This window comes from Ischnura elegans, chromosome 6, assembly GCF_921293095.1.
Source record: "Ischnura elegans chromosome 6, ioIscEleg1.1, whole genome shotgun sequence".
Classification (NCBI taxonomy): Eukaryota; Metazoa; Arthropoda; class Insecta; order Odonata; family Coenagrionidae; genus Ischnura; species Ischnura elegans.
In genome coordinates this window covers 116129514-116157117 of record NC_060251.1, presented here as the reverse complement: position 1 = coordinate 116157117, position 27604 = coordinate 116129514, and the positions used below count along the sequence as shown (strand labels likewise).

Genomic DNA, 27604 nt, shown 5'->3' with positions numbered 1-27604 from the left:
ACCTCATAGATCCGTTACAGGAATGACTCCAGAAGAAAAATGGACAGGTGAGCGTCCCAACTTGACACACTTAAGAGTATTTGGCTGCCGAGCTTTTGTACATATTCCAAAGGAGGAACGCAAGAAGTGGGATAGCAAAAGCAAGGAACATATATTTGTAGGATATAGTGAGAATAAGAAAGCTTACAAATTTAGGGATCTTTCTAATTATATGAAGGTAGTCCATGCTAGAGATGTTGTGTTTTTAGAAAATAATTTTTCCGGTGAGAGCAGTACTGATGCTCAAATTCCTTTGGATTCTTACAATGAAAATGCAGATTCAACAAAAGATGAAGCTGCGGCTGCTGTTAAAATTCTTTTGGATTCTCCTTGTGAAAATGCAGACTCAACAGAAGATAAAGCTGGGACTAATGTTCAAGAAACTGCTAAGAGTCCTAGATATCCTCAAAGGGTACGTAACAAGAAACAATTTCCTGATCATGTTGTTTTACAAGCAAAAAATTTCTTTGACAAAGAACCTACCACATTTGAAGAGGCTATGCAAAGTGAAGACAAAGAGCATTGGATGAAAGCAATGATGGAGGAATTAGAGTGTCTTAGAAAAAATGAAACTTGGAAGCTAGTGCGAGTTGCAAATAAAAGTGTAATACCATGTAAATGGGTTTACAAATTGAAAAGAGACAATGGTGGTAAGATCATCAAGTACAAAGCTCGTTTAGTTGCTAAAGGTTTTGCTCAAACTCATGGTATAGACTTTGAAGAAACTTTTTCTCCGGTAGTCAGAGGTTCAACTATCCGTTTGCTGTTGGCTATGGCAGCAGAACTGAATCTTGATGTTGAACATCTGGATGTCGAAACTGCTTTTTTAAATGCCACTTTAGATGAAACCATCTATATGACACAACCAGAAGGTTTCATAGCTGTAGGTGAAGAGAAGAAGGTTTGTCTATTACAGAAGTCTATTTATGGACTCAAGCAGGCTAGTCGTGCTTGGAACAAAACAGTTCACAAGTTATTGTATGAGATAGGGTATATTAAATCAAAACATGAACCCTGTGTCTACTTTAAACATATTGGAACTAAAATAGTTATTATTACATTGTATGTTGATGATTTCTTTATATTCTCCAATGATGAGAAAGAAAAGAAGAAATTGAAGGAAGAATTGAAGAAGAGATTTGTCATTAAGGATCTTGGCAAGATCAAACATGCCCTGGGAATGAATTTTACAAGAGATGAGAAGAGGGGAGTATTCAAGATAGACCAGAAACAATACATTAAAGATGCTTTAAAGAGTTTTGGCATGGAAGATTGTAAGATTGTTTCGACCCCAGTTGACGTTAGTCAAATGAAAGAGAAGGGTAAGGATATCATAGATGTCCCGTACCAGTCATTAATTGGAACTCTCATGTATCTCTCCGTCAACACGCGGCCAGATATTTCCTTCATTACTAGCTATCTCTCCCAGTTTAATAAGAAGCATACAGATATACACTGGAAGATGGCCAAGCGGGTACTTCGTTATCTAAAAGGTGGACCAGTCTCCTGGAGTAGTAGAAAACAAAAATGTGTTGCCCAATCGTCTTGTGAGGCAGAATATATTGCTCTTTCCGAGGCTACTAGAGAGGCTATTCATCTAAAACATCTTATTTCCGAATTATTTCAGGAACAAGAAATTATTACTATTTTTGAGGACAATCAGAGCGCTCTCAAGTTAGCAGAAAATCCTGTTTTCCATGATAGAATGAAGCATGTAGATGTGAAATACCATTTTGTTAGAGAACAAGTAGAAAACGGTAATATAAACGTAGATTTTCTCTCCACTGAGGAAATGACAGCTGACATACTTACCAAGGGCTTAAATCGTATAAAACATGAAAAATGTATGAGAGGTTTAGGCATGGTTTAAAAATAATTTTAAAAATTTGTAATTCATTTGATGGAAATGCTAAAGAGCTGTTTCAGCACATCTTCAATTACGGGGGGGTGTTGACATTTGTAATTTTCAGTTGTGTTTTGTCTCTGTTGGTTGGTTACCAAGATTGTTTATTGATCTGTATTTGTTAACAATCCTTATGTGTGTGAAGTTAAAATACGGTACTACTAAAACTTTTAAAATATGAAGAGTTATTGCATTTAATTCATTTACAACTACCAGTGCTTTCCAATAAAATACCAACACTAACATCTAGGATAAATGCTATCTTGGGGGTTTGTAATCCATTTCCATCTGTTGACGAGTTTTTATCATCGGTAAAGAATGAAAACCTTGAAAAAAGACATCAAATTAGACCATAATTTAATCCATATTTATATAACTAATAATATAAACATAAAAAGCCCTTCCATGTTAATGACAGCACTTTAACCAAAGGCACGTGTTGGTTGGTCACAAAATGTACGTAAATAAAATTAGAAAGGTATAGATAATTCTTTACTTCCATATTTGTTGATAGAATTGTCAGCAAAAGAAGAAATGTGGAGAAAATTCTGCCGGATAGTTTTTATTTGCTCATGCTCGTTGACGCTACAGGGTTTGATGCCAAAAAATACATATCCAAAGTAGTCTGGCATTTAGATTTGTCCATCTGGCGAATTAGTTCTTTATAGCAAGACAAACTTTCTAAAACTTTACGCTTAACGGTGCTACTGCGCTCAAAGTTTGGGTCACTATCACAAAAGCTGCCCAAAGCTGCAGTAATTTGGTCAATCCTTTCAGCGAGAACTCTTATGGTTAACACTTTAAATTCCTCTGGTTCCTGATTGCCTTCATGTTCACTTGCATCTTCATTTGACGATATTTCTTTCAATTCTTCATACGTCAATTCGCTATCTTGGTGATTTAGAAGTTCTTCCACATTTTCCCTGTCCACTTCTGCCATTCCCGTTTCCCTTGCAAGTTCTGCTATCGAATGAACTTCATCAGAAATGTCATTGTCGAATCCTTTAAAAGGGCTCCCAGCATCTGGCCACAGGCGACCCCATGCACCTCTTAAGCAATCTGCTGTTCCCTATTGGAAATTTCTTATAAGTCTTACAAAAATTCTTATAGGATTCTATAAGTCTTACAGAATTCTTATAGGATTCTATAAGTCTTACAGAATTCTTATAGGATTCTATAAGTCTTACAGAATTCTTATAGGATTCTATAAGTCTTACAGAAATTCTTATAGGATTCTATAAGTCTTACAGAAATTCTTATAAGAACTTTGCATTTCTTATAGCATTCTATAAGAATGTTGCGCAGGTCACATAACTTTCAGGTTTTTATCCGGCATGCATTTAAGTCACCATAACTTATGTTGGCAATTTATAATTATTTAAGAAATTCTTATAAGATTTTTTTGGAAATAATGTATAACTCTTTGTTAAGTAATGTTCTGCTAATTTATTGGCGTTTTCAGCATGGTATTTGACATAAATGGTTCCAAGAAGTTGAGGCTTCTTCTTATGAGACTTCCCAGATAGCACAAAGTAAGTGAGTTAACCGTTTCTTATGGTTTTCTTACGGAAAAAATTGATAAGCAGCTTATCGTAAGCTAAGGGACTTATATAAGGCAAGGGTAAGACGTTAGGGACGTTTAGGTAAGGAATGCCGTCAAATATCCTCAGGCAATGTAAGTCACTTCTGTTGGAGCGCCAAAGGCGGCTGAACAGCGTACTACACATGCTACGCGGCTCATCTTGACATGAATTTAAAGGCTATTGGGGAAATTTAGCGAGTTTTTATGAGGGCTGAACAACTGATAACAGATTTTCCCGTGAATAGAAAAAAATTAATAACTGCAAGCAACCGGCTAGTGAAGATATAAAGCATAGTACAAGTACCCTATCCATGCGGCGGAAAGAAAAAAAATAACATCAGGGTGGATCCGAACGTGGGACCCTCGGAATCGTAGTACTACACGCTAACCACTACACCACGGCAGTTGTTGACAAGTGGAGGCGTAGTTACTAATTAAATATCCAATTATGTAAAAAAAACTTGTTTGGCATGTGCATGAAAAACTGAATTTATTCAAGGTCCATACATTTTAACATTTATGAATTTTAAATTATGGTTTGATAACCCGATGACAACAATACGTATATTAGATGTTCCTTCCGGCATTTTTATATTATTCTACGTTGGTATTCTTGTGAAATTGTGTTTTTCTTACGACCTTCGTTAAGCTATCAGTTCATAAATGTGAATGATTTTCAAATTATGGCGGTATGATGTTATTTCTCCTCATAATATAGAAGCGCCAATAATAAAAACATTGTCTTAATGCATAAAGGCCTTAATTAACACTCTGTAACGATGGGATAATAACAGCATCTACGGAAGTGCTGAAAGTTTGGCATCCATTTTGCCATTACTCTGGATGTTTGTCGCCCTGGCCGTAAGAAACCCATAACAAGCTTACTTGAGAAGCGACTTCCTTATTTCTTCCTTTCACCTTATCTCAATGACTTATAATGTGCTAGCTGGGTTGTTAATATATATCCCTAAGAGCACACGAAAAATTGTACACTTATAAAATCTGTCTGTTTCGAGTCTATAGATTACTTAACCGATGGAAGTTTGATATGGGCCATGAATAAGCACGATGTATACTACGATTGCATACGTTGCAGGATACGGTTGCCATGGAAACCTTGTTTGGTTGTTAGGTTGCTAGGTATTGCTTTTATATGTTAATCATTCACCATGTTTTTGTGTGACCTGTTTAATGAAATAAGTCGTGTGCTTCTAACAAAAATAAGGCATTGACCTCATTTGGTAAGTCTTACAAAACTGGCATTCCTAAAATCATATCCCAGCTAGCACATTATAAGTCATTGAGATAAGGTGAAAGGAAGAAATAAGGAAGCCGCTTCTCAAGTAAGCTTGTTATGGGTTTCTTACGGCCAGGGCGACAAACATCCAGAGTAATGGCAAAATGGATGCCAAACTTTCAGCACTTCCGTAGATGCTGTTATTATCCCATCGTTTCAGAGTGTTAATCAAGGCCTTTATGCATTAAAACAATGTTTTTATTATTGGCGCTTCTATATTATGAGGAGAAATAACATCATACCGCCATAATTTGAAAATCATTCACATTTATGAACTGATAGCTTAACGAAGGTCGTAAGAAAAACACAATTTCACAAGAACACCAACGTAGAATAATATAAAAATGCCGGAAGGAACATCTAATATACGTATTGTAGTCATCGGGTTATCAAACCATAATTTAAAATTCATAAATGTTAAAATGTATGGACCTTGAATAAATTCAGTTTTTCATGCACATGCCAAACAAGTTTTTTTTACATAATTGGATATTTAATTAGTATAACTACGCCTCCTCTTGTCAACAACTGCCGTGGTGTAGTGGTTAGCGTGTAGTACTACGATTCCGAGGGTCGCACGCTCGGATCCACCCTGATGTTATTTTTTTTCTTTCCGCCGCATGGATAGGGTACTTGTACTATGCTTTATATCTTCACTAGCCGGTTGCTTGCAGTTATTAATTTTTTTCTATTCACGGGAAAATCTGATATCTGTTGTTCAGCCCTTATAAAAACTCGCTAAATTTCCCCAATAGCCTTTAAATTCATGTCAAGATGAGCCGCGTAGCATGTGTAGTACGCTGTTCAGCCGCCTTTGGCGCTCCAACAGAAGTGACTTACATTGCCTGAGGATATATATTTGACGGCATTCCTTACCTAAACGTCCCTAACGTCTTACCCTTGCCTTATATAAGTCCCTTAGCTTACGATAAGCTGCTTATCAATTTTTTCCGTAAGAAAACCATAAGAAACGGTTAACTCACTTACTTTGTGCTATCTGGTGCTATCTATACATATGTCACCTTAAACAAACAGTTTCGTGGAATTTTAAACTTTTCATCATTAATTTAGATAGACTTGTATATTTTTCAGATTGTGACATATCTAATATAAGTGGAAGTTTTAATGAAAACAGTGTTTCAAAGGACAAAGTGAGTGATTTGGTCGTCTCTGGAGAGAATGAATTTGTATGAGTAAACCTAAATAACATCTGCACAATTATTATTTTATGGAAAATACATTAACTATTATTCTCAATCAGTGTTTCTGGGATTCCTATTAATTTCCCTAAATCTTGCACTAATTGTTAGCCATATTCTACCTATCCTTTTCTCCAAATGGCATCAAATTCCATTTTACTTTATTTATTTCTTTCATTATCTATCCAAATCTGCATGTAGAGGATAAACATTTCTCCTATGTATTCGATTTATCAATTTTTCATTTTCCTTCCCAAATAATTTCTTGAAGTATCCCAAGTCGAACTTGAATTTTATTTCATTTGCTTCTTCAATTTTCCAGGTTAAATCATTCCATATTGCAATTCCTTTATATTTCATTGCGTAGTGATTGCCAAAGCCATATTCTATTATCAGTCCATCATTCCAGGATATCGTTGGTTTCATTGCTTTTAGTTTTTTAGTTTTAAAATGTGGGGGGCGTTAACCCTATGCAGAACCCATGACCTGAAGGACCTCTATGGTATCTCGCATTGTCTGGCCAGTCAGGTGAACTTTACAGAACTTGAATGTCCTTGCTTGATGCACACTAAAGATAGACATTACATTTGGTACATGGGAAATCATTAGGTTTGCTGTGTACCAGATATAGGCACCTTCATTTGGAAAAAATTAGGTATAATGCTAACTTTGTACTCTCAGGAGGGATGTAAATCTCATGTAGCTTTTTGTAGAAGTTTGCACAAGTGTTTTAAGCATGATGATATGATATTTATAATAAATATTTCCATGAGAAAATTTCTAATAAATAACATTTTGTAATTGATACTTTTGATAAGAAATTTTCTTATAAGAAAAATGCCCAATTTCTGATAAGAAATTTTCTTATAGAAAAATTCTTATAAGAAATTTTCTTATAAGAAGAATTCTTATAAGAAATTTTCTTATAAGAAAAATGCCCAATTTCTGATAGGAAATTTTCTTATAAGAAATTTCCAATAGGGTTACGGCTTCCCAGGCTTGCTTTACATGTTCTATAGCCGACATAATGTCATAGTTCTTCTTAAAGGATTTGACAGAGTCAGTTTTATCACCATCAATCGCCGAGATAAGGCTTTCAAAAGTAAGTTTTAAATATTTTGCTTTAAAAATAGATATTACTCCCTGGTCCATCGGTTGTAATATTGCAGTTGTGTAAGGTGGCAAGAACATAAAAGTCACAGGAAAAGGGGTTTTGGTATTAACTAAGCTGTGAGGATGTCCAGGTGCATTATAGAGGAGCAATAATGCTTTCGGTGGTAGACCTTTTTCATTGCAGTAGGTCAAAACACTTGGGCAAAAATGGTTGACAAACCAGTCTAAAAACAATTCTTGTGTCACCCAGGCCCTTTTGTTGCTCATCCAAATGACTGGAAGATGCTGCTTTGAATAACCTTACATTGCTCGCAGAGTTTCTGGATGATAAATCATTAAAGGTTTCGATTTGAAGTCCCCCGAGGCATTAGCACCAAGCAGCAAGGTAAAATGATCTTTCAATGCTTTGAAACCTGAAGCACGTTTTTCTTCCCTGAAAATGAAAGATCGAGATGGCATTCTCTTCCTAAACAATCCCGTCTCGTCAACATTGAAAACTAGATGAGGGGGAAAGGAGCCACTCTCAATCACTGCTTGCAGTTCATCCGGATAGGTTGCGGCTGATGTGGTGGTGTGCTATCAGCACTAGCAGATTCGCCTGATATTGCAGCACTGAAAACACCTACTCGCCTCTTAAAATTCTGGAACCAGCCAGTGCTTGCACTCAAAGTCTCAGAGCAATCACCACCATCATCAAAAGAATTTGCTCTATATCGAAATTGTGCTAATCGAAATTGCGCTGTATGAGACATGGGTGTAGTGGTTTTACAAGTAGTGGGCCCCATTGTTCCCATGGCAACGTGGGTTTGTCCCTATCCCCTACCTTCCACCCCTATCCTCTCCCTGGCGCCATTGACGGGCTCCTATCAAGGTGGTGCCTCCTTTCCTTTTTCTTCCCCTCCAATCCCCTCCCCGGGTGATTGCGAGCGAATGAGTTTTTGGTAGTGGGCCCTGGTGAGTTGTAGCCTTGTAAGGGTCCCCTTGGACCCTCATCATGAGTACTCGAGTGAGATAATGCAAGATATAAATTCAGGGTATCTTTTATTTGCGTTTCTCCTTTGTTGGTCCATCTTTTTGGACGTGAGCTATTCCTGGATTCCAGCTGGCAACATCAGTTCCTCAATGTGAGAAAACCCAAATAAAAGACTCCCAATTAATTGGAGTGGAAGCCTCTGCAGCTTATGTCAAACTGTATTATCAGTGTGCTGATAGACACATAAAATGGAGAGACAAACTAAGATGTATATCTGCCCGTCATAGCAGAGCCTGCTATGCTTCTTTATGTATGGTGTCTGTCACAAGTCTACTTACCAGTTGCACTCTGTGCTATGGTTACATGCACCCCAACTGAAATATAGGATAACTCTTTGGAGAATAGCTAGTGGATGGGAAAATATATTCAGGTGGCAAAAGAGATTCATCTCTTTGATTACAATAAGCAACTTGAGAGAACCATGCAGGCCCTTATTCAAAAAATTGAAAATGCCGACAAAATTGATCATGACACAAGGAGAAAGCATCTATGTATTGTACCAATGCACCCATTGAAAGCTGTTGAAAGCTCCCGCTCTATCACATGGGAGTAAAAATTTCCCATGGCAAGATGGGAAAACTTTTTGCAAATAACAGGGTACCGACAAAGGATGCATTAACTAAATTAAGTCTGTTGACTGAAAATAGTTATTTTTAGTTAGAGTTTCTGAATGAGGGCTTTATATTTTTGCAGTGATTTTTTTAATCATAGTTTTTATATTATTTACTTATTTTTAACTTTGTGACGATATGCCAATTTGCATGTAGCTGCACAATATCCCATGAACTGTCAATTTAATGCACCAATAAATTATTCTTATTAATTTTAACATCTTGTGCTCCCTTTTACTTTTTATGCTGATAGCAGTTAATACTAATTCTCATTGCAGATCACCTACAATCTTTCGGTGGATGGTCAGCCAGCAGGTGAGGTGGAGCGTGGAAAGGCCGTGGCCACAGCCAAAGCCCCCCAGTATCTCCTGAAAGTTCGCTTCTTCTTGAGCAATTCAACCTTCTCTATTGATGAGTTCTTTCTCCTTTGTCTTGGGTGAGTTATTCTTCTCGATAAATAAGTCTGTAAATGGGATCAAATCGATTGAGCTGTTCATATGCTGATTTTTTGAGTAGGTAGACATATCTGAGTAGGTAGACATATCAAGAGAGTGATTATATAAATGTCATAGGCTACGTTAGCATCAATGGTTATTAACGCCTTGATCCAGAGTGCCATCTATATGTGGAATTTTTTAAAGTACCCCTCAGACCCCCCAGGAATTTTTCTGGTTGGAAATCTACCCCCTCAGACAATCTACCTCCCGGACTTATTGCAGGACTTTCCTACGAAGGACTTTTCGCACTAAAGATTTTCACACAAAGGCCTTCGACTCGGCTCGGAGACACTAATGCTCGGCTTGCTAATGCCTTGGACCCCCTCTCTCTGATACCCTGCCATCCGAACCCTGCCATACCAGGAGTTCGACTCTTAAATAGTAGCCCTGCAGACAAATAAATGGGTTTTGGAAATCCAGGGGAAGGTTGGTGCCGAACCATAGTCTGCAGTTTGGAGTGAGAAGTAGTCCACATTTCACCAATCAAATCTCTCTCCTTCTCGAAGCCCTTATCCTACCATGTCTCTCCCCTCCTTGGCTATCAATTGTCTATCTGAATTTCCCTCACCCCACGTGGGAACTTATAAGACAGAGAAGATTGTGGAGAGGGAGATGTTCCTAGTTTATTACATTGGTTCCCAAGCCACGCTTGGACTATGTTCTGGGGTTTCCTTTCAAATTGGGTATTGCAGGGAAAGTTGGATTGTATCAGTTAACCAATGTCAAAGGCCGCCTGTTGCCTATTCACCCCGCCTGCAGTTTGAAGCCAGCCACCTCTTCCCGTAAACCACCTCCCCTCCATGGCTGGCGTGATTTCTCCTCAGCCCATGACTGGAAGTTAGCCGTTGGTGTGCGGCGGCGCTTGCTCCCTTGAACTGTTCATCACCGGTGTCTCACATCTCTCTGACTCTGACAGAGATGTTCACGGGTTGACTTGTCTTTTGTTGCTGCCACATGCCGTTCCACTTATTTCTTGTTTGTTTAAGGTTGTTTTTGTGGAAAAGTGGCTATTACATCTTACCATTGAAATACGTACTGAAATTGAAGTACAGAAGACTCCTGATTATATGGCTGCGGTTAATCCGGGTTGCAGAATATCCGTGCAGGAGTTCATGGTCCCTCGAAGTTTTCTGCCATCTTTATAAAAAAAAGAAATTCGGACGCAAAAGCAACATGATATTTGCATTTTTCAAATACAATGCTAAACCGGGCTAATTATTTCCATAAGAATCCACTTCTTAAAGTGAAACTATTTTATCTAGTTGCTGACGAGGAATGTTTCAAGGTTACTTGGACGTCTGCTCTGGCATTGAAGACGACGATCAGCGGCAGGAAAAAAACTCTTGATTAATTTTAGATGATTCTTCTATGGTTAATCATTTGTAAATTCAGAGAAATGTTACTTATGATCTACAATTGTACATTTCATATTGCAAATGCGCAATAATTGCCTTGGCCTCGCTTGAGGTTGAATATGGCCCAAAGGAACAGCAGATTTCGTTGCACTCGGGCATGTTTACGCCATAACCAGTCATGGCCAAACTTGAGAGGGATGGAATACATAGTAGAATTGAAAGCAGAGGATGAAGTGGAAGCAGAGATAGCATGAGTCATAGCCAGGCACTCGCCTGAGTAGACAATTTGCCTTAAGTCCTGGTTTCATATAGCCTCTACTGTTCGATGGCGTAATTGCACGCCCGTTACCTTATTGCTGTGCAGGTTCAGTGATTACGGATCCGCGTCCTGCAGCAGTTGCATTCCGAGCAACTTGTGCGAGATGCAACTACTTGGCATCGTGCCTGTCAGTGTAGTTTTTGACGTAGTTATGGTTTCGAAGCATTCATGCAAACTATTTTTCTGAATCCATGACCTTGCAGCCATGGGTACGTAGTTTTTGGAAACCAGGTATTACATGTAGCTGTAGGAATATGAATACGTTATCACTACGAAAAATATTGCCGTCAGGAAGAGAAAGCTCTTAACGATTCTGGAAAGCAATATAAAATAATAGACAGTGTGCGTAAGTCGTGCGTAAGACAGTGTGTAGATTGTTTGATTTAAGTAAATTATGAAAATTGCAATAAATAAAAGTGAAGTTTGGATTATCCATGTTTTCCGATTGTTCATGCCACCTCTCCCCAATCATTAGCCCATTGGGATAATCGGAAGTGCACAGTACTTCTGTTTGAAATACCAGGCACTTAAATTAATTTACTATGTACTTATGATGCAATTATTCTCTAGTTTGTTAAGTTGCACATCTATTAGCAAAGTCCTTATTTTTTCCTTGTGAATGGCTCTCCGTTCGAGAACTTACAGGTAAAATAAAATTGAGGTAGAGACCAATGAATCTTTCTCTATACAAAATCCTGAGGGCTAGGTACTGTATTTGATGGCATATTTAATATTGTCTAGCTCATTGATGCATTTTAACATTGTTTATTGTTTTTTTTATATTATGTATGATATACATATATGTTGAAGCTCATGCAATAATTCGCTTCTATTTACACGACCGTATAAGATCTAAAAGGAACTAACTTAAGTTGCTTAGGAGCCACACCTTAGCATAGACTTTTTTCTTGTGTGTACCATACTGAAATGAGGATGCATCTACATGCTGGTGTATCTTATATGTTGTCAAATATATAATTCTTTGTTCAAGGAATGAAAACTCAAATTTTTTGGAATACTATAATGGCTTGAAAAACTTTGTTGTTTTGGTACTCATGCCTGTAGATGGGCGCATGCATAACTCACAGGGTGTGAAGGATTGAGGTCTGTTTTTTGGAATGCCATGATAATTACTACATATAATAGTTAATTTCATCCTGTAGACATTTCAGGAATGTATGAAACAGGTCAAGATAAAAAAAAAATACGAAGATGGTTTTCAAATAAGGTACAAACATGTTAACGCTACAAAAAGTACTCTTCCATGCTATAAAACATGTTGACATCAGGGGTACCCTTAGATGAAATTTGAATGCAGGCATTGATTGATTGCTTATAAATGCAAAGGAAGGGCATTGTCAGATTTAACACATAAATGACATTTCTGTAACACATGAATAACATTTAAATAACATTCTGGAACGTTGAGAAGAGACCTTAAAGTATTGCTGATTCACATGTAGATTAGCTGTGTGTATTATAGTATAGTGTTAATGACAGCAGTCAGTTTTCACAAAGATAAATTTTCCCAGGTTAAAACCAATGCACAATAAATATAAATATGTGTCACAGTAAGCAAGTCTTATTTTTATAAAAGAGGTCGGCAATAGCTCCTGAACTGGGCATTACTTGTCGATCTCACCACCTTTTTTTATTCCATAATATTTTTTAGTTAGGAAGAAGAATTCCAAATAACAATATCATGCAAATCATGGGAATAAAAGTATGTATAATAAACTCTTTTGAGTACATCAGCACTTAATGAGATTTAACTGTGGACAATAAATAGTAGGCAGTGTTTAATTTTTAACACAAATTCTCGTTGTGGTAATACCAATTTATTTGTGGATCTAAATGGATACCAAGGAATTTAGCCCAATCTCTCAGTTGAAAACATGCATCAATGCAAGAATGCAATTTATTATGACATCTTGAGGAAGCCAAAAAGAATAGTCTCAGATTTCTTCTTGCTAAAACATAGTTTGTTGCCCCAGGACCAGCCCAGTGAGAAATGGGTGGTGGAATCCACGTGGAACCCACGTGGAGAATTAACGTGGATACCACGTGTTTTTGGTCGTGGAATCAACGTGGAACCCACGTGGAAATTTGGTGGAAAAATTAAAACAGCAGTTGGTGCTGTCCTAAAACCATTAAAACCTCAACCGCTCTATATCTAAACCTTCTATATATGTGTCTACGATTTTTCATGTGCTCTCATGGCTGCCTTTCCACGAATTATATAAAAATAGAATGTGCGATACATTTTCACATAACTAGCGTGGTTTCAGGATGATAAATGACGCAATGTCACCAGAGAGTTAAGTTCCACAAATTAGAAATTCTGTTTAACATTTTATGATAATCACCACAAATCCACTTGAAATCAACGTGGATTCCACGTGGGTCCAACCACTCAATATCCACCACCACCAAATATCCACCACTCAACGTGGATTCCACGTGGGTTCCACGTGGATTCCACCACCCATTTCTCACTGGGAGTGAGGCATCCTTATCATAATCACCTCTAATCTAAGTCTAATCACTCTTTCAATCTACTTTTTCATCTATGACAAGGTTAATTTCAGAAAATTTGCAGAATAATTTTTGCTTTTATTGTATGAATAAATGACTGTTTACATTGCAGGAATTTGACGGTGACAGTTCATGGATTGAGACCCGAAGGAGATCCAAAGCTGGAAGCTGTTAAGGATTCCATAATGGAGTCGTTTCCAGTGTGGGTGATGGACGAAGTAAAGGAGGTGGTCTACGACATGTACGGCCAAGCAGCTAAAGAACTGAATGCAGTGAACTACACGGTTCCGTGGATTCGTGACCGTGAAATCTTCAACGTTGTGACCCATGAAGAGGAGCAGAAGGAAATGGAGATGCCGTTTTGCAAGGAGACTTTGCGTGAGTTTAGAGTATTCACTTTATCATTTAAACTTCAAGTCGGAAAGTCAATACTTCACCAAGGTACCACATTTTCTCATGCACAGTAAACTCATGATTATCCTAATGGGCTAATGATGGGGCAGCACGAATAATCGGAAAACACTTATAATCCAAACTTTCACTTTTATTTTTTATAATGTTCATAATTTACCTAAATCAAACAATATATTCTTATTTATGCAAAAGAGTTTGACATTTTATATTGCTTCCAGTACTCAATGAGAGCTTTATTTGAACATTGAGACCTGACAGCAGGTAATCAGATGGAATCTTCAACCAGTGGCAATCAATTAGAGCTGAAGAAACTAAAATATCATCAGAAAATGCGTTGTGTTTGGTCTCATTCTTATTTGAATCTTGTGCATGTCATCCCATTACTGAAGGAATCGAGACATCTTCGAGCCCAGAAAGTCACTCACTCAATTTGTTCTCCAGAAACGGAGAATTGAAGCAGGTAGGCCAAAAAAGGTCAGTTGGAGAGGTAGGGATGAAACACGCTTCGATTGTCCTTGTGTAACTCGCTTTTTTCCTTCGAAGACAATGATTTAGGGCCGTATTAATAGTCGACCCCCAGGGATCCCCTAGCTCTAGGTATCCCCTTACAGTCCCCCACGCCCAAATCTGGTATTAATAGTCGTCCCCTAGGCTGTAGGGGCCCCCTTGCAGTCCCCTACAATGGGAGCGGAGTGAGCCTTACCTTGCGACATGTGCATGAAGCGGAGAAAACAGGTACTACTGGAATTGTAAGCAGAAATCTTTAGTTGCTTTCGTATTTTATTGACTTCATGTTGTTGCTTGTTCCAATACGTTCGTTGCTGTTGTGCTCTCGTTAAAAAGTTACTCATTTATGCCTTTATTCACCTCCATATTAATTCATACCATACCATTTATTCATTCTGTCACATTGCTCATTCGCCCATTCAAAAATCGTTTCGTTTTCACCCATTTTCATTAATTTCACCATATACCTTTCATCTCAACCTTTTCCTGTGTATCACTTCGCTGTATATACGTTCATATTTTCCCATTTACCCGTGATTTGGTTTATCTTTGACGAGGATGGGCAGCCTGGAGGCCTTTGTTCGTCGTCTCGATAGATTGGCGAACCAACATCTGAGATTGAAGAAGTTTTACGTCCGTGATGCGCAAAATCCATTCGATTTTTTTAGAGATACAGAGTTCCTGCAGCGGTACCGGTTTCCTAAGGAAGCCGTGAGAGGGCCTCTGCTTGATATGGTGCGGCCTCATTTCGTCGGTCCTTAGTGAATCTCAGGTTAGAGAGTGTATACGAGGTTCAATACATCTGTGTGAAATCATGCGTAGGACAAACTGAAAGGGCCATACAATGCTGAATAAAAGAACATGCTCGAACACTGAAGAATAGACAAGAAGAGAAATCAGAAATTGTTCAACATGTCTTGTCAGAGCCAGGTCATGAAATCAATTTTGATAAAGCAAAAATCTTGGCCAAAGAAATTCAATATATCGTAGTAGAATAATCAGAGAATCGGTGTAAATTACCAAAAGACCATAAAATATGAATCGGGAAGACGGTTACTCCCTTTCCAGCACCACACTTGTTTCTGGACCCCCTGCCCCGTGTAGGGACCAATCAGCGACGGGCAAGCGCTCCCTCAGTCTGGCGCCACCATATAAACATCGGGCAATCAGAGGCACTCTCCAGTTCAGCCTGGCCTGAGGACACCTACAGCACAGTTGGTGAAACGTCGCCATCAAAATGACAGCGCGGACGGAACCAGGAAATCTATCCAACTGCGTACTAGTTGTATTATTCGATCTTGGGAATGCAATTACTTAAACCTTTAAAACACAACGGCCACATTATCTGGTTTTTATTCCGCAACATTACCTCCTCAGTCTCAGTTACCAGTGTTTGCGCCACAAAAGATTTGTATATTTTTTGGCTGTTGCTAGATACCAAAACTTGTTCCAAATCCATTTCCCTTACTAACAGGCACCGATTTCCTTATGTTCAGCCATTATCTCATGCTTTCATGATAGGAATTAACGAGTTGAAGGAATAAATTTATATGCAAATTTTAAAATTTTTAAATATATTTTATAAAAATAAAATTTACAAATTAGGGGTCAGGTTTCCCACAAAACTATTTCAGTTGTGCTTCCGCCAGCTTTCTAGCAGCCACAGCTTGCCTCAGTCTATCTTTTGTCATTTTGTCCTTCTCCAGGGATCTTTCTATCTTCATTTCATACAATCTTCGTAAATAGTTCCTCTCCTCTTCCATCATTTCCAACCTGGCCCTTAACTTTCTCTCAGCAATGCCCAAGGAAGTATTGGCTGAAAGCATCCAGGAAGAAATTATAAATAACATTATCATACATCATTTTGTAGGAAAAAATAAATAAACAGAGCTAAAAGCATGATCATTTTTCAATTTTTTTTTAAATCACAGAAAATGTAGCATTGTGACTTAAACGACATATTTTTATCGAAAACTTTTATATTAAAATATCGTTTAGATGGTTATAAATTTTATCCCACAGCCTCCCAAAGCTTCTATTTAAATAATTTTCGATAGAATTTGCACCGAGTCCAACGGCTAATATCATTTAAGTTAATAATGCAATTATACTTGCTATCAAAACACTAGCACCTAATTTTCTAGCAGCTAATTTTCAAGGCATATTAAGGACTATTATTCATTGTCATTAAAATTATCAAATTCACATCTAATCACACCAAAGAAATTAATACAGCAATTAGCAAATAATGCAAGAGCAAAAAAAGCACCCGCATTTCAGAAACACCGTTTTTCAGGCTCAATAGGCAAATAAATATGCGCCCGTCAGCACGTAAAACCTCATACCGTAATACACTCCACATATTACTCCAACACACATTACTGGATCCTCTCAGAATGAATGCACATTTTACTTTCTTTACTTCAAATATTCTGTTGCTAAATAGGCACGCTGCAATCTTATTATGAAATCGACAGAAAATGCTGAATCCGGCAAGGCGAGGATGTACTTCAACATTGTATTACCAACTACGTAAAATCAATTAACCTGCAGATAAATACCTGAAAGAGACATCCTAAACTTACCTTTACTTGCATAGCCTTTTTATTTACATTTTCAGTTATTTTACATCTCTTCTAACAACATCGCGGTGACAGTTGAACTCACTCTGTACAGCTAGCCACGCCTTCTTCTTCGCCTCGCATTGAACGCTGTCCGTTCTCTTGTTTTCAATGGAACATTTATATTTTTCAATCAAATCGCACAATATTTTCTTCTCCGTAGATGAAAACGAAGCATTTCGCGCCGCTATCTCAAGTTATTTGTACAAAAACACCTATAAAATAAAGTAAATAAACACCTCTGTTGTCGTTACGGCCCCTAGTTACCACGTTCGGAGTCCCCTTACCAGGGGAATCTAAGGGGACGACTATTAATACCAATGTTGAAGATTCCCCTTGGAGTCCCTTGGGAAGGGTGCCCCTAGGGGACCCTTAGGGGAACGACTATTAATACGGCCCTTAGGGTCTGTGTGATCTTGGAAACGAAAAAAAACATGAGAGGTATGGGCTGATGGAGGGCTGAGGGCGGTTTTCTGAAATCTGCGACGTAGTTACTTTTGCCGTGGTTATTAACCTATGACCCTGGGATTCCCCCGATGATTGTTCAGTCTATTGGAAAGATTCACTCAGTGTGCCGATTGTATTTTGCCTTAAAATTTTCCATGGCTGAAACTCTGTCACGTGGGTAGCTGCGAGAGCTTTTGAACAAAATGGTTCATGAGTCGTATAAGCATCACAGTGTATTGGTGCATGCAAAGAGAGAATTGGAACTCTTTTCCACACTAATGGGACATTGCATTTACTGAATCTTTAATTTAAAATTTCAGATCCAGATTCAATGTCTTCTGCAACTTTGGATCCATTGTATCTGGCAAAGGGCAATATCCATGGATATTTGGATCCGATGTATCGATCCGACCATCCCTAATTAGAAATTGACTTAGTTGGTATTTGCCATACCATCGGCTTGCTCACCAAATTTTTGTTACTGTTGGTTGTGTGAGGTTTAAAAATTATAAAGACCTGTAGTTTTCTGCTTTTCGATCGGTAGCCTACGTCTCCAGCTATTTATGCCGAAAAGTCAATGGCCTTGACATGATTAGTTTATCACAGTGGATGCACATGCCAAGCAGTTCTCTGCTTTGCAGCTACTCTTTTCCTCTTCTTATTGGCTTTTAATAGTTAAATAATAGTAATAATAGTTTGACATTTTTTAGTGTACCCCCCCCTCAGAAATTCCTCTGAACATCTTCCAAACTTATCTGAAGAACTTCTCCTGCTAAGGACTTTTTGCACTAAGGTTTTTCGCGCAAAGGATTCTCGCGCAAAGGCCCTTCGACTTAAAGGCTTGGAGACTCTAAGTCTTGGAGCTCTGTCTCCGAACTCTGCCCTCTGAAACCTGACCTCCGAATCTGACCTCCGAACTCTGCCCTCTGAACTAGCCATACCTGGAGATCAAGACTAATATAGCAAGTATGGTGGAGGAATACCTGCATCTGGAAATCCAAGGGATGGATGTTGGTGCTGATGCATAAAACTGCAATTTGGAGTGAGAAGTACTCCATTTTGTCCTATACTTTTTCCTCTCTCCCTCCAAGACCTCATCCTACCATGTCATTCCCTTCCTTGACTTCCAATGGCTTTCCTGAACTGTTGATCACACCACTTGGCTGTGTCTCCAACCCAGAAGATAGAGGAGAGGAAACCCAGCAGTACGCTGTTCCCCCAACCCCTGGTTAAATTACGAGAAGTTTTCTAGAGTTTTCCTGTCAACACGGGCGCTTCCCGGAAAATTTGGACTGTCGGGCTCACTGGGACATCGAGGTACTCCTCCCCTCCTTCCCTAAATTTGCCCCTCCACTCTGCCCTGTTCCGGCCTGTTGCTTACTGGCTTTTGCTACTGTGACATCAGTTGATTTTTGAGGGTGATTCTCAACTAATTTTTGGTGTTGACAGGCAAAACAGCTTTGCACTTAGTTTTTCTTATTGGTTAAGGTTCATTTTGAGATTATAAGTTGTCAATGTTGATTATTGTAATACTTGTGATAGGTACTGAATATTTCTACCTTCGAGTACTAGTTGATTGAGCGACTAGTAATTTTGACACAATTGTTTCTCTGACTGCTGATTACATATTCTTGTTTTTTGTTGACTTTTTCCCTCTTGAGTTCAGTGGCGGATGAAAGGAGTTTCCCTGTGTCTGGGCTCATGTTACGAATCTCCAAGATTTAAACAACGCAATGCCACAATAGATAGGAATACAAAGTCAAAGATATCATAAAATCAGTCAATGCATTGGAATAAAATAAAATTGCATCAATAGCCTACTGCCGAAAGAAAATAGGAAATAGAATTTTACTAGGGGCTGACCAAGATAAATCAAAAGCAATAGACAAAATATATAATGGTCCTCTCAGGACTGCATGAGGAGCTGCAAATATTTAAAAATTTGTGCCATCCCATCTGTGTCATGTGTTTTTGTCGGCTAGTATCATCTCCAAGGATATGGCATCTCACCTCTCAGAGCTTGTCTAATTTAATGGTCATTAAGATTTTCTACTGCATTATGTACGAATCATATATGATACATATTTATTTTAAAAGCTTTATTTTCTCAATTTTTGTAATTATTCAAAGACTACCTGAATTTTACTAAGTCCCCTTTACATCTCATTCAAAAGGACTCCTTGCAAAACTGTTATGATCCTCATTTAGCTACCTACCTAATTGTGTCCATGATTTCCTCATTATAGGGGCACATAGCTGCTCATGCAACTCTACCAAGATAATTCGTGGGGATGCTCCATTCATTGGATCCGAAGCTGAGTGGTGGTGAGTAAGCCTTACATTATTATTCTTAATTTACCACTGGGGAACACAGTGGCGGATACAGAAAAAACTCAAGGGGGGGGCGCAACATATCTTGAGTTGTCTTTACTTTTATCGTAATAAAAGATGATCAAGTCACAGGCAAAGTATATGAAAATTTTATTTAAAGTGATTATACACATGTAAAAGACAATGCCATCTTGATATAAAAAAGTTACAATTGTGGTTTTGCAATGTTCGGCAATACAGGCGGACCCGCAAGGGGGGGGCGCGCGCCCCCTGCGTCCCCCATCTGTATCCGCCACTGGGGGAACAACACCTAATATCAAAAGCCTCTTTGAAGTTTTTGAAGATAATTGTCAACAGTTCTCATTGGACTACAACCTTGTTGGGATGGAAAGGCTTGATTGTACATTGTAAATTACGCAAACCATTCTCCTGATTTATGTAATTTACATTCATATTTCTTCTCAAGTTTATGACCCCAATATATATGTTATTTTTTTAAATCCTTTGATGCATAGAACAACATGAGTTTGTTTCCCTCTGATTTTATTTGATATTTCAAGACCTCTAAAAGTTTCTATTAGTCTTGGGCAGTTTTATTTTCCATTAGAGCCTTTCTTTCCATCATATTGTTTTCTTTGTGAATTGCAGGTCATTCTCAAAGCAGACAAAAGGGAAGGTCATACGCTACAATAAAGAGGTGAGAAGACTAGCCCGAAAGTTCATAAGGGAGCAAGCTCTGGCAGAAATTATGATTCCTGACCTGACCAAGAATTTTGCAAGGGTATGTTTTCTTACTGAAAATGCATCAGTCAAACAATGTATTATTATTAATTATGAAAAATATTCTGATATTTTCTACTTCTTCCAGCACAGATTGACAGCTTTCTTCACCCGACAGCAGATCTTTTTAGAGGCGATAATGTCATAGTACTCTTATGCCCACTGATCTATGTACTTGCGACTCATGCAATCTCTACTTCTTTCGTCTCTCCTTCCACATCCTCCACTGCCTTCACCTACTCCACACACTTCCCCTCCTGCTTGTCCTCGACTGGTGCATGGTAAATAAACATGACGGAATGCAATGAAATCTCCAGTTCCCTTTGGCTTTGTTCAACTGCGTACAATGCCAACTCAATAATTTTGCATTTGCGATGTGAAAAATATAGTAAAAAATCGTAGATAGTATTTTCTTAATTTGCGAATGATTATACTTTGCAGAAATGTTTTAAAATTGATAAATTTTTTTTCTGCCCCTCATTGTCTTCTGCTACGCTAAAGCAGACGTCCAAGAAAACTGAACACATTCCTCAGTCAGTAAGTAAAGAATATACAGTAGAACCTCGATCTATCGTTTTTCAGGGAGATGGACGAAAAAAATGATGAATGCGGGAAAACGATCGATGCGGGAATTTTTAGCTAGGTTGCCCATGTTCCAGGAAATGCAGGATTTTGGTGCGTAGTTATGATATTTGTTAAAGAATTCAAACAAGATTTTAGCTAATAGGGAAGTACACTAGTGTTTCAAATGCACCAAACACTTTTTTAAAATTAGAGTACAGAATAACATAATGTCGTAAAACCACAGTTTAAATCCTAATAGTGAATACTTGATTCGAGAGGCCGTCCAAAATATGGAAAAATTCAAAGGCCGCTAAAACGGGTGTTCATCCCAGACGGCACAGAACCCTCCGTATCTAATTCGTATGTACATAGTACCCATTGACTACGGGGATACTGTGCCGCTCCATCGCTTTTCGTCAATGGATAATTTCCATTCGCGGCCTGTCGACGAAGCGCGTACGAAGCATGTGAATGTCCGCTATGAAGCACGTACGATAGGATACGAAGCACGCAGGAACACAGCACTCAGGCTAATCTCAATCGATTAGGTCGAAAATTAGATATATCGTAACTCGCACGATCGAAAAATGTATCGAACGCAACACAATCGATAGCTACCGACCGTAGCGAGAACCTTAATACGAATCATTAAGCCGATGTCCCACAGTCAAATTTGCATCAAAATATTTGCATCAAAATTTTTGTCCAAATATTTTGATGCAAATATTTTGCTGCAACTGGATGGGGGGTGTCCCACGATGCATCTCATTTTGATCAAAAACAAACGAAAGACGATATTTATGTAAACAATTTGGAAACTTGTGGAGGTGAAGGATTCTGTCTTTTATAGCAAGCAAAATTGTCTGAACAGGCCTCTTGAACATTAAAGATGCGAAAAAAAGAAAACAGAAGGAATGCTGAACTTGGCCTTGGCTGGAAAGGGGGTATGAAAGTGTTGGAATAAGCATGCTAAACATGGTGGAGAAGGAGTTGGTCGCCGATGTTCCCGTATATTATCGATAATAATTGACGATAAGTGAGGATATTTTCATGTCCCATATCAGCAAGGTTGAGGGCAGAATAAAATGCCAGGGTACAAACGTGAGGCAGTTTATTCCCGCGAGGAAAATGTTATTAATAAATGATGGACATTGCGGTTGAGGAGATGTTATCAATAGTGCTGTAAGCGTGAATTTAAATCACATTTTTCTCTCCTAATGTAGCAGTTGCTAAAATAAGGTGCTAATCCTATAATCATAGTAATAGAAACAGGCAGCTGTAGTTTCACAGGTATAATCGTCAGTTCATAATAGTCATTTCTCCAGCTGCTCACTCGCATTGTATGCCCTCCACAAAGCTAACCTGTAAAATTCGGCCTCGATACCTTAAGAAAATCTTTTATTCTTTCCAAAACATCCCTCCTTGTATTGCGATTCTAAAGATCACTTCCTTCTTATTGAAGATCGACTAATTATTACGGATTTCCTAGTTGAGAGCTTCCATTGCCTATCACAAAGACCAATGTTTGCTCATTTTTACTTTTAGGACCACAACAGGCGATGAAATAGACGATCACGAACGTATATATATATTTGAAATAATGTTTTGTGAATTCACTTCGTGGTATGGTGTTATTATAAATTTAAAACTAAACCTTTTAGTATTCCATGCAGTACAAATGAAAAACTCAACCGGTTTCGATCTTTTCAGGTCCTTGTCTAGAGGTTTACGATTAAGATAACGACCTGAAAAGGTGGAAACCTGTTGGATTTTTAATGCATACTGTGTGGATAATAACAAAGTTTGCTTTTGTGTCCATAATATACATAATTATTAATTAAAATACTCATGCAGACGATAAATAAGTTTAACCTATTTGGCCTATGTGTCAGCGCTTGGCGATGCTTTTTTGTCAAAGGCACTGTGATTGGTTGGTTTCATCCAATTGGATGAAAATTTAGAACCTGCCCTATCCATTTGTACAAATCACCGAGCACCGGTGATTTGTACAAACGATAGGACCAAAAGCCAGTTGGATGAAATTTTGACCGGGACAGGGTGCGGGTGAGTTGCATCAAAATTTGATGCAAATATTTTGATGCAAATTTGACCGTGGGACATCGGCTTTATGAATTGTAAGTTCTCAACAGGTAAATAATACTATATCATGGTATTTAGAATTCATGATACAGTATTATTTACCTATTGAGAACTTACAAAACTTATTCGGCCACTTAACACTAGAAGGACGGCAGGGGTCATTTGACCCATTTTCAGAATTCAAATTTATTTTTCTCTCATTAAAATATTTTTTAAAATTTTGAAACTTTTTGACTTTGTTCATTTTGGTCTATATTTTGATAAATTAGTGAATATTCAACAATAATGTTTTGTTTTAAATTTTTATGACGTGTTATACCTAGAAGGACGGCTAGGGGTCATTTGACCCACAACTCGTTTTCGCGCTATTTTCTTGCCCGTGGGCTCTTTAGTGCCATGTATATCATATAATCAGCAAGAGGCTAGTGTGGTAGATGATTTGCTTCATTTTGAACCTGGAAGTACCCGGTTCAATGCCAGTTTGGTCCCAAGGGCTCATATCTGTATTCGAAAACCTAGGCATAGCGACTTGCTGTGCACAATCTTTCGGTATTTTTTGGGCAGCAAAGGGAAATAAAACCTTTTCAATCCTCGATTTGCGTAAATTCATGTAATAATGGTGTTTTAATTTTCTTTTATTTATTGTTCAATGATTATTGTATTACCCACACCGGAAAATCGTCACGTATCCCAAGAATTGTTTTCCGTCGTCCAAGATTCAGAGCTCTTAGAGACATTATTTTCAATATCGACTCATCAGGTTTACGAATAACTTTCATTTTTCTGGCCTGACGGCACTGTCACTTGACCTAGCCCCTTTGCCGTGTGTCCAGCATTAGTGCCGCCTGACCCCGTCGGGGTTGACTGCACGCTGCGTCCTGGGGAAAAATCCTGTCTCTTTTTGAGAGAGCGGAGGAATTGGTGGACTGTAAAATTCTACTGTAAATCCTACCCTTGGTATCCGCACGTAGGTCGGAGAAGAAGCATTACTGCAAGTTCTTGGAAGATACGAATCAGGATACAGTTGGTGGTTGAGTCCCTGCCTTTCGAAAGGCAATTAGCGTTACTTCTGAAAATTTTGTCCTTTTGTGTGAATTTCTAATGCTCTCCAGCTCCTATGCAACTAGAGAAGAGTCTACCATATTGCGCTTTCATTTGTAGATTTTTTGCATACATATCAGTAGCGAGTTGAGGAAGAAAGAAAGAAGTCGAGAAATAGATCAAGAGAAGAGAATCGTCGCGATTCAAATAGCTTTAGGGAATATTAAAGATCCGTCTGGAAGTGAATCGTAAACATCAGTTCAAGGACATTCTCACCAATCCATCAACATCTGCGTGTGATGGAAGCGACGAAGTCCAAGATAGTGAATCCGATGGCGACTTTGGCGTGATCGCAAATGCACAGCTCTATCCAACAAAATGCAGCTGTCCTTTTATGAGGTAAATTCCAAATAAACCAGACAAATTTGGAATCGAGTACTGGGTTTTGACAGATGTGAAATGAAAATACAGCCTAAATGAATTTCCATATTGTGGAAAAGATGATGATTGCCCATCAAATGAAGTGCTGGGGAATATATATAGTTACTAAAGTGACCGTAACATACAATAATTCAGGAATAAATGTAACTTGTAACAATTACTTTCCATCCATCCAGCTGGCAGGAAGTCATAAAAAAAATGGAAAAATTCTCTTGCATGGACGATCTGAAAAAAACAGGCATGACGCACAAATATCCATGACCCCTAAAATAGCAATGTAATCCATTCAACGCGAGTGTTCAAAAATACCTTAGGCCATACTCTTTCATGGAATCAGGCAAACTAGAATAATGATGTACTTTCACTCAGAAGCATGATCTCAGACGACACCATTTCCGAAACGAATAAAAGAATACCAGAGACCATCCTATTTCATAATAAAAACAAAGCGGGAGTAGATAGGATGGATAGCATGTATCAATTTATTTACGCGTCTCCAAATCCAACAGCCATATCTCCATGGGCACAAAAAAGAAAAAGGTGCCAAATACCATCAAATTGAATCATTGCACCAATTTCCTTTCCATTTTCCAAATTCCTTTTCATGTGCAAATGGCTGGTGTCCTAACACCCCCTGCCAAACTCTTTCAAGCGGCTTGCGGGTTAGTGTGTAGATTTAGATGTAGATGAATAAATCGTAATTCAGCGCAAAAAAAATATTTTGTGGAAACAGCGCTGAAAAAATACTGTCTGTCTGAGATTTACAACAAAGTAATAAGTTTAAAAAATTTTAATGCAAATTTTGTAAACCCAGTACCCCTATTGTTTAAACGTGTAACGCAACTTTTGTATTGAGTGTATGTATTTTCATTATTTGATTTACAATCGACTACTACATACGGTTTAATTCATGATTCTTTAAAATAATTGTTATTAACTTTTGACGATGGAAATAATATTTAATAATGTTAAATAGTGTTTATAATGAACTTATTCAACAATTTTTACTATTAATCTGAATATTGGTTGAAAATTAGGCGTTTTATTCCAAAATACATTTTAGGGGTCAAATGACCCCTAGCCGTCCTTCTAGGTAGCGCGAAACTCCCGTCCTCCTAGTGTTAAATAACTGCGAAAAATGAGATTCTCAAGGCTAATTCACGCATCCCCAGCATCCAGCATTCTTAAGTGGCTCGTACTTACTTGGAAACCTTGAGATGTTAATAAGAATAAATTCTTATTAATTTTGACACTAAATAAGACATCACATAGCCCACGAGCATTAAAAAGCTTACCCTAAAGCCTGACGAAATAAAATTTTTAAATAAAAATTGCCGATGAAACAGCATTGCTGACACATCTGGTATTAGTATGATCGATTTCATCAAAATGCAAGCAAAAATTAACGTATAGTTCAGTGTCAGCTACTAAAACTGACCCATATCAGGTGCTAAAGTATTTGAAAAATTATTTGGGATGAGTAAAAGTCTCTAGGTCACTGCAGTAAATGTATCAACCTATTAAAAATATGAAAGTCCTGCCAAATCACCAACATAAACACTTGTAAAATAAAACATGGTATCTCTTAGATCACACCTCCGATTTTATACTTACTTTGCATGAAGTCACCACCACAAGAAATTTTAAAGAGGCAGGAAAGAAAAAACCCACAGAAATACAATACATATATTATGTATTTTCTATTGTCAACCACAATAATATTTCCAATTTTCTCTTCTATCCCACATCTAATTTAGCGAAACAATTACTCTTATTCTCTTTCGAATAGAAAATTATTTAAAAGAGGACTGGTCGATACATAAAAACTATCTTCAATACTTTCTCCGATGAACGTCCACTATCACAGCATCAACTTGCACAAATCAAATCCACAAATATGTCACTTCTGCCACAATGTCTGTATTATGTATTTTCTATTGTCAACCACGATAATATTTTATTATTTTTTGTAAGAACTGAGTCAAACTAATAAACCTATTTCAGACGTTTGCTGCAAGACTTATTTGTTGCATATGTATTCACGCCGGCCGGAACGTTCGCCCTACGCAACTAGAATCATGGGATGTTAGCCTTATTTCCGTGCTGGCTGGTTGTTGCAATGGTTCGCTGTCCAGGATGAGTTCAAGAAAAGATAATCTTGGTTGGGAGAAGGAAAATTCCAACAATTTATAAATGGTATACCAAACTTTGATGTATTTATGGTCACTGAATTTTTGAAAAAGGAGGACAGGTTCAACGCTCCATAGAAATGCGAGACGTTAAGGCTAACAAGGGGAGACCACGTACTTTGCTCAATCTTTTTCAATTAGGGCCTTAGTTAGGCTGTGATTAATTAATTTTCATGTGTTGCTTTTCACAAGTTATGTATATAAATCCAAAATATCTTCCGCTATGCAATGGTCGGTTCGGGTAGTGGTAGCGTGTACGATTTCAAGGAAAGATTCCCACCCTAAGGATCAGGGTTCAAGACTACATCATAGCATTATTTTTTGTTGTCTTCATAGTGATCATACGGCATCAAGTTTATCATTAATTATAATTGCAGCAATCATTGACATGAGACAATTTTTTTATCATCATAATGGCGTTTAGGTATTTTAGCAGTGTCATTACAAACGCAGAGATACGATGACTACAAGGGTTGGTGTGCGCTAAAATGTTAATTTTTTCTTTGCTTAAACTGACCAACTTCCACATTAAAAATGAAAACCACTCTTGCAAGAGCACATACCATTAAAGGCTCGCGGCAAGCAATAATATGCGTGCAGACTTATTAATAAGAACACAAAGCGAATATAAAATGCCATATATCTCGAACACTTGTAATTCACATTATTCCAAAGGGAGTTTACTT

General features: G+C 37.9%; 1 protein-coding gene and 1 long non-coding RNA gene across 2 annotated transcripts in view; one reads left to right on the top strand and one right to left on the bottom strand.

Moving 5' to 3' along the window:
- Positions 1 to 27604, top strand: part of LOC124161453 — a 155697-nt gene that overhangs the window by 118277 nt on the left and 9816 nt on the right. The window contains exons 22-25 of the mRNA XM_046537776.1: positions 9056 to 9213; positions 13596 to 13861; positions 19719 to 19797; positions 20452 to 20584. Of these exons, the coding sequence (XP_046393732.1) occupies positions 9056 to 9213; positions 13596 to 13861; positions 19719 to 19797; positions 20452 to 20584 (636 nt within the window). The remainder of the gene's footprint in view (positions 1 to 9055; positions 9214 to 13595; positions 13862 to 19718; positions 19798 to 20451; positions 20585 to 27604) is intronic.
- LOC124161560 lies at positions 15959 to 17423 on the bottom strand. Its single transcript, XR_006865373.1, has 2 exons — positions 16990 to 17423; positions 15959 to 16220 (listed from the first exon to the last, which is right to left on the bottom strand). It is a non-coding gene; the product is annotated as an uncharacterized LOC124161560 (long non-coding RNA).